Source organism: Pinus tabuliformis, chromosome 8 (genome assembly GCF_031772625.1).
Source record: "Pinus tabuliformis cultivar Carrire ecotype Pingquan chromosome 8, CPIR1, whole genome shotgun sequence".
In the NCBI taxonomy this organism is placed as follows: domain Eukaryota; kingdom Viridiplantae; phylum Streptophyta; class Pinopsida; order Pinales; family Pinaceae; genus Pinus; species Pinus tabuliformis.
The window spans coordinates 1,051,488,681-1,051,501,111 of NC_142294.1; the positions used below are offsets into that span (position 1 = coordinate 1,051,488,681).

The following is a 12,431-nucleotide window of genomic DNA, read 5'->3' on the forward strand; positions in this document are numbered from 1 at the left end:
CATCATGTCAAGGAAAGGATAACTCAATATATGAAGTGCTCCCTCTATAAACACGCCCATGGAGATGACCATTACACATGGCCTTGCATGTCAAAGACACCATTCCCATGAAGTAAACCCCAAGCTATATTATAGTCATTTACACTTACATCGCAATTGGTTTCTTGAGAAATGCTCTAATTCTTGGGTATTGGCACACTTAGTAGGTTTCTACGATGGTCCTCCCATACCTAAACATGGTAAATTGCATAAAGTCCTAAGCTAGTGTAAAGTTTGAAGAAGATACCTAATGTGGTCTACTTACTTGGCTTTTACATTAAACATGATTCACTTTATACAATTTAAGTTGACTCTTGTGCACATGTTGGTTGTTCTCACTTTATTCTGGTAGCCTCTACTTGTTGATTATGGAACGGACATGATCCTTTGGATGACATTAATGATCTTCTTCCACGCTTCATTAAGGACATTGCATACCCTTTAGAAGGTGTTGGGGTATGTTGAAGATCATGGTGAAGCTTCACCCAATCAATAGCTTCCACACTTCACTATTGGGAGTAGAAAGGGCAATTTTCAAAAGCTTATGGGAGTGAACTGTTCCTGCAACATTTTTTTTTTACATAATGCATATTTTAATGTATTTTGATGGATATATTTAAAAAAAGAGGCAAAATGTTGAATTAGTTGTAGAAAACATGAAAGAATAGATTTAGCTACTGGATTATTGATGAGTATTAAAGCATCCACCATATAGTATGCATATAATGCCAATCATCTAGTGGTTATAACATTAGCATTGAATGATCAATCATCAACCATAACATCAACCTTCAAGTTTCAACATATAACACTTGTCATTAATAGACTATAATAGATAACATCAATCACGAGATGAAACATAGCATCATATTCATTAGAAAAAAGTAGTAAGATGCAATAAATAGTTTGATGGTAGGATTTGTTAGCACCTAAATATGCCTCAGGCTGAAGGAAGGCAAAAATTAGGGTAACCACAAACCACACTCAGTCTGGTAGCTAGCCCTACTAGAGCAGGAGAGGGCTCTCTCTGAGTCACGCTCAGTGAATAGATAATCGAAAACAGTCTGAGATGACTTACAATGAAATATTTACCTTAGGCTAGTAAGTGGATAGGGATTCTGGAAACAATTTTATGAAATGACCGAGCTTCTGGGATGTTATGGGACCAGCGCTCAACAAAGAACAGAGAATTTAATACAAAGGCACAGATTATTCCGTGAGGCAAGGTAGGCGGAAAATGTAACAATTTAGTTTGAGGTACCGCGGCATGAATAGATTGCTGAAGAAAGTGAAAAGGGCATAGTGACATGAATCCTTTTCAACAGAAGAATAACACTAAACATGAAATTATCCCACAGGCAGAGCAATAAAATTGAATTCTACCTAATCTCACTCAGAAAATTTCACTGGAAATGAACATGAATTGAATTATGAAACATAACGAAACACATATGAAGACATAAGAGACACATTTGCTACACTCACAACCACAAGAATCTCATGAAACAGAGCCGCTGCCTTTCATTAATTCTCTGTCAAAATTACACAGTGAAGAAACAAAGTTTCTTTCCCACAAGTCTCCCAGAAGTTACAAGCCAACCAACCCTTTGCAAATAACTTGCATACAATATATAGAATGTGTGAGGAAGAGATAGAACGCCCAGGGGTTGGGAAGTTACTCGAATCATTACAAAATGGAGATGGAGAGCCAACCATCAGCGACAGGTGCAGTGCTGCAAACATGACATTTGGCATTGGGTGACCATTTGCCTTCCTTCGCCACTTGGATAGAAGCCAATTTGGAGAAAAAACTCTTTAAATGCCGCCTTTGGTGCCAAAAAACCGAAGTGTAGATGACCGGGCCCACTTGGAGAAGTCAAGAACCAAAATTTCGCGAAACAGAAGAAAATTGGCAATTTTTCCTCTGTGCGCTGTGCCATTTTCTCTGTGCGTCGCGCTACTTTGGAGCCTGTTTTGGGGCACTTGCAGGTGTCCAAAATGTGCCCAAGTGGGCTTGTTGGAAAGCCTGTCCTGTCTACTTTCTAACCCCACTGGAATTTTCAAATTTGGTGCTCATTTGCCCCTCCAAATCTTCATTCTCCCAAGACTGCTTTCTGTGTGTCAAAAAAGTGGCAGAGAGGCCATTTTTGGGTGTTTTTTGACCTTTAGGAGACCCAGACCTTACCGAAATCGCTTGCCCGGGCACCAGTAGTTGTAATTTTCAATGCTGAATCCAAATATGCAAGCCGTTTCTCCATTAGAGCCCTAGAATTTTAGCGCACAGGGAGAAAATCCCTGTTTTTTGCCCAAAAAATTTGCCTGTGACCAAAATTTGCCCAATTTTTTTGAAATTTGGGTTGGAGGTTCCCTATGGGGTGCCATACTGAGCCAAGGAAGCCTGAGCCAAGATTCTAAGCCTATCTTGCCTTTTTGCCCGTTTTGCCCTTCTTATGGCTTTCCTCAGTTTTGCTTTTAAACTCCTTATCCGGGCCTGTGCACTCATGTTTCGCACCCTGTAACGGAAAGCCATTTGTCTCAATAGAGCAAGGTTCTGGTCGGCTTTGTCCAGCAGCCTCTCCAATTGCATATTCTTGATCTCGAGATAGGCCTCCTGATCTTCATTGATCGCCTGCTCCAGTGATGTGGGCTGAACTCTTCTCCTTTGAGCAGCTTGGCAATGCTCATGAATGTTTTGAAGCTCCATAATCGTCTGCTGGTCCTCCAGCTGTTTGTTCCTCTGCTCCAGGTAGTTCATGTTCCATTTGGCCCTCTCCAAGTCAAGGGACAAGGAGTCAATCACTGACTGCTGCTCCTGGATGATCTCTGTGAGCTCCTCATTTGTTGGTTCAACATCTGTCTCATCATCTTGGAGGATAACAAGCTCGGTATCTCGCTCACTTGATGGTCCTTCCTCCTGCACTGGCTCCTTACCCTTACCCTGCTCTTGTGGTGCTGATGTTGGAAGCGAGGCCCCTTCCACCTCGGGTGGAGATAACACTCGCTTTGCTGCTGCAAATAAGGGTCTACTGCCTTTCTGATAGGTGATGTATACTGGCATAGTGGCAGTCTCATGTCGCTCATACTGATGAGATGGGCCCCCTACCTCATGCTCTGCCTCTGAAACTACCTGTGGAGTGCTGAAAAAGTCACGGGAGATGAAGTCCTCCCAAGCAATACCTTGCAATCCCAACTGATGGTCTACCAAAATCCGGATAAGGGCAAAGTGATACACACTGTTGAGCTGCTGTCGAGGGGTCTTGTGCTGCATGAAGTTCCTCATCCTCTCTATGTTCCCGCAGATGAAAAATGGGAGGTTCATCATCTGCACCCTGGTAAAGTGCATGAGCAACCTGATGTGATAGGCATAGAGGCGAGAAAACCTCCCTTCGCAACTGAAGTACTTCATGATCAATTTCATGAGCGGGGCATACTCATCTTTCAGAAATCTGAACGGAAACACTCTCGTGAGTTGGCTCAAACAGCTGTCTTTGATGTAAGGCTCATAATGATGCCTCTCCACCTTTTTCTTTTTGTGCCACTGCTCTCCAATGTTGGGTATGCCTGTCGCCACTGATATGGTCTCGGGTGTCAATGTGAAAGTGACCCCAGCCAAGATGGACTGTCCTCCATGTAGGTGAAGTGCAAAAAGTTGGGCCAACTCATGATGAACTCTGACATTCGCCACCCTCTGACAAAATTCGAAACATGCTAAGTGCTGGAAACAAGACATAGCAAGAGGGCATGCCTGCAACTCGGTGAGTGTGTTTGGCTCGTCTCTAAGATGTCTGCCACTCCGATGATGTCTCCTTTGGGCCCTTTCTCCCGAAGCTGTGTCACTGTGGGTCTCCTCCTCATATTCTGATGAAACTTCTGATGCCATTACTGCTGTTTGTACCCTGAATTTTATGCTGCCCTTGAATTCCAATGAAGCTGGTAGTTGCCCTGAAAATCTGCCACCAAGGGGACAATAAAACAGGGAGTATTAGGAGGGGAATGATGAAATAGGGATAGGGGTTTAAAGGGAGAGATTTAACATGGATTTGGGAGTAGTTTAGGTATAGGGTTGATGGGGTAGGGTTTGAAATATATTGGCAGCTTTGTCACTGTAGCATAAACCCTAGGATCAATGATTTCTTTGTTCCCCTTTTGTTTGCTTTACAAAATTTTTTTGCGTTTGATTTCTACCCCTACAATCATGCTATCCCTTTCAATTTTGGATGCAAGAATTGAGGTAGGTGGCCTACCTTTCAAAATTGGTGAGCCTCCAACAAATTTTAGGGAGATTGAATAGTTTTTAGGCTTTAAATTTCTGTGCGCCGCGCGCTATGCCCAGTGCGCCGCGTGCCGGGTATGCGTCGCGCCAGTGTTATGTTTACACAGTGGGCGGGCCCTGTGTGCGCCGCGCACCATGAGTGCGTCGCGCACTATGAAAACACCCGAATTTCTTCCTAATTGTTTGACTCTTTAACTCTTCGGCCACACACCCCTCTCCCACGGCTTTGCTTGCCCAGTAAGCTGGTCCTATGGTGATTTTGCATTAACCAAATAGTGGAGGAATAGGGGGAGGGTATGGTAGTGACTTAGGGCAGGGGTTTAGGAAAAATGACAAGGGAGGATGGGGAAAAATGATAGGTGAGGGGAATAAGTGGGTGGAGCGAAACCTTGGCAATATCAACACAAATTTATAACCTCAGCCTTCGTTTTCTTGTTGATTTTCTCATGGGTGACATTATGCGTTTTGGGTGACATTCTAACCTCTTCACAAACACCATATCCTTGACACAATTTGATGAGCAGGTGATGTTATAAGGCTTACCTCTCAATTTGATAGCCTTCCCCAAGGTTTGCAGTGATTTGGCACCGTTTCTTGGCCGCTGGACTGTGTGCGCCAAGAGGGAGAGGATGCGTAAGCAGGCTCGACTGTTAAGGCCGCCATCACCTTTAGGTGCTCGACTGTTAAGGACCTTTAGGTACTCGACCATAAGGACCTTTAGGTGCTCGACTGTTAAGGATGCGTAAGCAGGCTCGACCATAGGGAGAGGACCTTTAGGTACTCGACCCCAAGGGAGAGGATGCGCAAGCAGGCTCGACTGTTAAGGAGAGGACCTTTAGGGTGCGTAAGCAGCCGCGCGCCTTGTATGCGCCGCGCCCGTGTATTCTTTCAACGACGGGCTGGCTGCGTGTGCGTCGCGCCCGGTGAGTGCGCCGCGCCCCTGGTTATATGCGCCGCGCGCTCCCAAAACCTGCCTCCAATCACTCAAACTCCCCAATCTCACCTTCACACCTTTGAAATGCTTTCTCCAAGTCTTGCAAGAGCACAATGCTTTTGGTTTGGGTCAAAACATGTATTTATAGCCTTGGAGGAGATGGGTTTGATTTTTGTCTCTTTGAAAACCCCTTTTCTAATGTTGAGTTTTGCACTTTTTCATTGACCTTTAGACACACTGATTTTCACTTTCCCTTTGACATTTTGGCTTAAATGATGAAATATTCGGCACCTCTTTGTAGGGACTGTACAACAGAGCGTTGGGCCATGTAAATCATAACTGCATCTGAAAAGTCAACTGGTGATTTTTTGGAAAATTTTGTCATAATTGACCTTGTTTGACTTTTCTTCAAAACAGAGTTTTGAAGAAGAGTCGATGTCTCTCCAGGTGATGATGAAGCTTTCTGAACCATAGCTGTGTAAGGCCTCCCTCTGGCCTGCATGGCTTGTTCTGGACATGTTTTCAAAGACCAAATTGATGAATTCCTAGACCCAATCATAAAAAATGACTTTGTCCTGTAAAGGACCAGACCTGGACTGTCATGAGCTTCGGTGATTATGGACCAAGACCTGAGCCAGCAGGGGCCAGACATGAGGGAAAATGACTAGCATGACTTTCTCCGTCAGATCATGGCATGTCCCTAGCGAAATGCAGCTGAGTGAATGGAGCGGGACACCTAAAATTGAAATGCACAAAGAGTTTTGATCTCTGACGGAGGGCTGACCAGACCGACTCGAACAGGATCAAAGTTCAAAGTTAAAATGTGATATAATGTTTACAATATGGGCCTTAATCAAGACAAAGTACTATGAGTTCTAGGAACTAAACTCTAAATATGAAAAAGAGAAATAAATATATTATCTACTAAGCTTTTCTCTTGCCACAAGAAACTTCTAATATCTTTTCTCGTGATCTATGAATAAGAGTAGTAGGTGGAAGTGGTTGTGGAACACAACCAAGAGCTACATTGCCCCCCCTAACATTGGGGGTTGTGAAGCTACATGCAAAGCTCTTGCCTTGCAAAACTTGCTGGTGGATAGGGGTGGCATCTCTACTACACTATCACTCAAAAGTTCAGCCTCCAAGCACTTTAAAACTATCACTCCATCCTCCAAATTAGCCTCTTTTTTTATTGTTGCCCGAAGTCATATTCTATCATTCTTCGTTGCCTCAAAATAATGGGATAATGACCTCAAGTTGTAGTGCATGTGATATCTGGTCTACATTCAAGTTGTTTCTATTCACACTATGGATGAAGCTATAGGTGCTCCAACATCTCTTTGTAGAAAAGTGTTAACAACCTGTGCAATCACCCTCATTGCCAATTTATGTAGAGGTGTGGTAGATATTTGAGAAGCAATACATGTTTCACCATTTGATAGGATTCAAACCTATCTCATCTTTAGTTGCACAATTTAAAGGCTACAAAATAAATGAATAGCAAGGTTTGGCATTTGCAAGTAGAACATTTTAATTTCAAAAATTTGGTATTGATGAGGAAAACTAACATCATCAATGGTCTTCCCTACCTTGATGGTGAGATTTATGAAGGATGCATACGAAGGAAGAGATTCTCGAATAGATCTTGGAAGGCTAGGAAACGTTTTTCATTAATACATTCAGACTGGTGTGGTCCAGTGGAGACTATCTTTTGGAAAGACAAGGTACTTCCCAACCTTTATTGATGATTACTCCAGAAAAACATGGGTATACTTTCAGTTAGTTTTTGGTAGCATTGGACGTTTGTTCTAGTCTTGACTTGAGTCATAGAGGATAAAGAACATGAGATCTCCAAAACCTAGAATATGTTTCGAGAGAAAACATGCAGAGACCACTCAATTAAGTTAATTGATCAATAATTAAATATTTCCTAAGTCTAAATTATGAAAAATGATTAATTAACAACAATTAATTGAGAAAGATCAATAAAGCTCTAGAGACTCACACGGATTGAGTCTAAGATGATCTTAACCATTGATAACGATTTAATCATGGCCGCTGGTGATCCAATGAGAGATTATAAGAGGAGGTTGTTGAGTAGAGGAGAAGACACATCGAGCAAGAGGGAGAGCATATCCTTAGCAGATATCCAGTGCAGTGATTTAGTAAGGAAGTGAGCTTGAGCCAAAGCAACAATGTTTGAGGGAGCAAAAACAACGTTTCAGTAGAGTTTCAGTGCCAGAGAGCTAGGAGAAGAGAGGTCCCAGTATTTCCTCAGTGAGGCTGCGCAAAGGCAACGTAGAAGCTTCCAAGGGCGAGTTCAATTCAACTAGAGAGGAGGTTGATGTAGGAGTTAGAAGCTGAGAAAATTTCCAGGAGGCTAAGCGAGTCATTTCCAGAGACGGAGTCAGGTAGAACGACAGATTCCAGGCAGTTCCACATGTAGTGCAACTAGGAGGCTAACACAGGGGCACTTCGAGTAGCCTAGTTGAGCTAGTTTCTGGAGAGACAATTTGTGTCACAAATATTTTGGCCAGATTATCTTCGAAGGATAGCCAGTTTGGCATCCAGATTATTGTACTCAGATTTTTACCACTGCATAATAATAGAAATAAACCCTCATCTGCTGCACTAGTTTTCCCTTTGGAGTTTTTCCGGGGACTATTAGTCCAAAAATATTGGTGTCATTTTTATTATGTGTGCATCTATTTTTTTGGTTCCAACATTTTATTTAGCTTCCACAAAATTTATCTGTGAAGAATTGCAGTGTGATTTATTTAGTATTAATCAGAAAATTAATAAACTGCTAGTTAGTTAGAAGAGTAAATTCTAGTTACTAAAATTTAAGGAAATTTCACATGGTATCAAAGCATTGAAGATCATATATGAGGCTTAGTAGCGAGAAGGAGAAATTTTGCAGCTTCAGAGGGAGTTTTGGGTAGAATTCTTAGATCTGCACAGGCCACCAAGAAGTGCGCATTGCAGAGGCAGACGGTTCGATTTCCAGATCTAGGCTAGAGGAAAATCCGATTAGCCTTAGAAGCAGAGATTTGTAGGCAGTGTGGTTGCCGAAAAGTAGTTCCGGAAGGCAAATTAGACAGTTCATTGAGCAGATATCGGCGCAATTGATTTTGCAGTAATAGATCAGCGCCAGGTGGAAGAGAAAAGCACACAGGGAGATTTCTAGAATTTCTTAGGGGGTTTCCAGTTTCTAGTCTCCAGGAAGGAAATCCAAGATTTCCAGCTGCAGAAGGTCATAGCAGTTTTGCCAGTCAGCCAGTGCGAGCATCGGGAGCAACAAATCGTGTGCGAGAGTCCGGAGAAGGATTTCCGAAAGGTTGAGCGAGTTTCCTAGTTGAGCTAGCAGGCAATGCGAGTTGCCAGAGAATTATTTCCGGAAGCAAATAGGAGCAGATCTGTGCATTCCTCTAGGAGTGCGAGTAGCAAAGAGCAGACCTAGCAGAGAAGAGGGAGATTTCCATTAGCAGTCCAAGTTTTTGAGTTTTTCGTAGAGATGGCCTGTTACCCACCATTTTTGTCACTGATATCCCTAGGATAATTTTTTTCTCCAAGATGGTCCTCAGCTGACAACCAACAACTCCTTGTAGCCACGAACTAGCTAGTTGTGCCATTTCTTCACCACCTGAACCAACCATGTGGGCCCTCACCCATTTGCGATGATTGTATGTTTGAAGGTGGGCCTCTCGAACCTAAAGGTATGCCTTGTCATTTGAAAATTGAATATTGTAGTTTGCTTGTCATGGACACTTTTGGGCATGGATTGATGGGGGGATTTGACAAAAAAAATGGGATAGGTCGGTGCTGTTATCCCTTAGACCCCTTTTGGATTTTAACCTTGGATTCTAGTTCCGTGGGATCTCTTTTACTGACCATTTGGCTTTAGGGATGGTATTTCATGGGAAACCCTGATTTTCGTTGTGTGGTCATGTTCCCTCATCCACATATATTGCCCCCTTTCCACTCATTATAACCACATTCATAATTTCACCCACTTGGGTCCACATTCCTCCACTAGGTCCACATAGGGATAACTCTCCCTTTCCCCTTGCCCACACCCTGGGTCAGGCCTGGAATGATGCCCCAGAGGTTGATGCAGCTAAAAAGAAAAGTAAAAGCATAATGGGCCGCATTCAACAGGAAGTGTACCACAAAATGCAAAAGATTGCCAAGACAAACACATTTAGCATGTGGGCAAAAGCCAACACTTGAGCTCTACCTCATCATCATATAGGAACCCATGATTGTCCCAACCCCTGGTGGGCAATGAACCGCCCTACCTTAAAAGGGGGTATCCACTGCTATATCTCACACATCATGCTCTTACCCCTTGAGCCCCAAACAATTAATTAATGAAAAATCATAAAAAAACAAAAGGTATATAAAGAAGGGTGGAAAAATCAAGGTCGAGGCACCTCAGGTACCACGATTGCTCCCTCCTATATATGGGCTACTGTCTTTTGGAAAGACAAGGTACTTCCCAACCTTTATTGATGATTACTCCAGAAAAACATGGGTATACTTTCAATTAGTTTTTGGTAGCATTGGACGGGTGTTCTAGTCTTGACTTGAGTCAGAGAGGATAAAGAACATGAGATCTCCAAAACCGAGAAAATGTTTCGAGAGAAAACACGTAGAGACCACTCAATTAAGTTAATTGATCAATAATTAAATATTTCCTAAGTCTAACTTAGGAAAATTGATTAATTAACAACAATTAATTGAGAAAGATCGAGAAAACTCTAGAGATTCACACGGACTGAGTCTAAGATGATCTTAGCCATTGATAATGATTTAATCATGGTTGTTGGTGATCTAATGAGAGATTATAAGAGCAGGTCGATGGGTAGAGGAGAAGACACGTCAAGCAAGAGGGAGAGCGTATCCTTGGCATATTGAGCTATCCAATCGAGTGATTTAGCAAGGAAGTGAGCTTGATCCAGAGCAACAATGTTTGAGGGAGCAACAATAGAGTTTCAGTGCTAGAGAGCTAGCAGAAGAGAGGCCTCACTATTTCCTTAGTGAGGCTGCGCAAAGGCAACGTAGAAGCTTCAAAGGGCTAGTTCGATTCAGGTGCTAGAGGCTAGGAAAATTTCCAAGAGGCTAAGTGAGTCATTTCCAGAGGTAGAGTCAGGCAGAATGACAGATTCCGAGTAGTTATGCAGGCAGTGTGAGTAGCGCCTGCACATGCAGTGCGTAGAGGCTAATGTAGGGGCATTTCGAGTAGCCCAGTTGAGCCCGTTTCTGGAGCCGGATCAGTTGTGGAGTGAGACAATTTGTCTCACAAATATTTTGGCCAGATTATCTCTGGAGGATAGCTAGTTTGGCATCCAGATTATTGTACTCAGATTTTTACTGCTGCATAATAATAAAAATAAACCCTCATCTACTGCACCGGTTTTCCCTTTGGAGTTTTTCTGGGGACTATTAGTCCAAAAATATTGGTGTCATTTTTATTGTGTGTGCATTTCAAAGTTACAACATTTTATTTAGCTTCCGCAGAATTTATTTGTGAAGAATTGCTGTGTGATTTATTTGTTATTAGTTAGAAAATTAATAAACTGTTAATTAGTTAGAAGAGTAAATTCCAGTTGCTGCAATTTAAGGAAATTTCACACTTTCTGCAAGAAAAATCATAAGTTTTTACACATTTTGTTCAGTTTGGTTGAAAAAGAGTGGATTGAAGATTCACACCCTCATATTAGATTATGGGGTAGAAATGTTAGTTTAGTGATTCATTTGTTATTGCCCTTAGTCTAATTAGAGAATTGTTAAAGTTGCTAGTGTGCTCAGCTCTCAAAGAAGTAACACGAGCTTACGATAATTGTTGTTGAGTGAATATAGGGGTCGTTTGTTGAACAATTTTAGGGTATTCTCGTTTTGCGATATTTCTCTTGTTCATGTATAAATATTTACTTTCATAATGAATAAGATTGAGCTGTGTTCATCATTGTTAAGCCATGGTATTGCGCCATTATTATCCAAATATTACTGGTGTTAAAATCTTTGATTTAATTATTATATTATCTGCTGCTGTGAATGTCAGGGGGAACAATACGTTTCATAAATGGGAAATACATCATCTATGCTTACTCAGTATGACATCGAGGATGTCCAAGAGCACTGCAATAACATGTGTATGTACCAAATATCTTCTTTTCATGTTATCTAAGTTCTTTTTAGTGTAGTATGTACTCTTTTGGTCCTATTGACCTACTTTTGTGGTCATTTCTTGGACATTAATAATAATAATTTTTTTGGTTTAAATTTTCATGAGAAATATCTTTATATTCCATATGAGGAATATACATGTTTTGCTCCCGGATTGAATACTCAGACAAGGAGGCTCAAAGCCATTACAATAAATACTCATTATGAGCTCAATAAATTACATGCGGGAATTAAACCTGGGTGGGGAGGATAACCACATTTCTTATGAGTTCCAGTCACCCAGGCTAAACCCAATTGACTGGACATTAATAAAATTATCGGATCTTATTTTATCTAGCATCTTTTGAAATAACATGCAAACAACCTTTGTTTGTCTGTTAGTTCTGTGAACTATTGTTTATTTTATAATATCTTTCACTTTAGTTCCTAATATTTGTCCCGTCATTGTGTTCTTGTTAGAGGAATTAGCCTTAGTGTTTTGATCTGGTACTTAGTATAATTTTCTCTTCATATCTCAGTTTCACAGCAAGAAATAGTTTCCCTGTATGAGCGTTTCTGTGCACTTGATCGTAATGGTAAAGGGTTTATTTCAGCGGATGAATTCTTATCTGTTCCAGAGTTTGCAGTGAATCCACTTTCTCAGGTAATTTATAACTTTCGTAAATTTGTTATACAGGGATTATTTCCTATTTAGTCGACTTACAACTGAAGCTTTTGTTCTCAAACTCTTTCTTATTCTTGTTTGGGGATTCGGGCAATATGTTTATGAATGTTAGTAATTGAAACAATCATGTAAGGAAGAACAATATGCAAAAGGGAGCTATTTGTTAGTTGTATTGTAGTAGATACAGAATTTGAATTCCATATGATATGTTGAATGCTTTATATTTTTGTTGCAGAGATTGCTGAGAATGTTAGATGGTTTGAACTTCAAAGATTTCTTAGCTTTTTTATCAGCCTTCAGTTCCAGAGCAAGTATTCGACAAAAAATTGAAT

The 12,431-nt window shown here is 41.3% G+C and overlaps 1 protein-coding gene across 9 annotated transcripts in view; it reads left to right on the plus strand.

Moving 5' to 3' along the window:
• The window catches only part of LOC149238963 (uncharacterized), a 159,943-nt gene that overhangs the window by 44,896 nt on the left and 102,616 nt on the right, over nt 1-12,431 (plus strand). For 7 of the 9 annotated variants that reach the window (XR_016246429.1, XM_089373259.1, XM_089373260.1 and 4 more), the window contains 3 exons: nt 11,311-11,401; nt 11,954-12,078; nt 12,335-12,431. Coding sequence is in view for 8 of the 9 variants with exons in the window: in XM_089373259.1 (XP_089229385.1) it covers nt 11,332-11,401; nt 11,954-12,078; nt 12,335-12,431 (292 nt within the window). In the remaining variant the exon portion in view is untranslated. The remainder of the gene's footprint in view (nt 1-11,310; nt 11,402-11,953; nt 12,079-12,334) is intronic. The other 2 variants (XM_089373265.1, XM_089373264.1) reach the window with 1 other exon arrangement.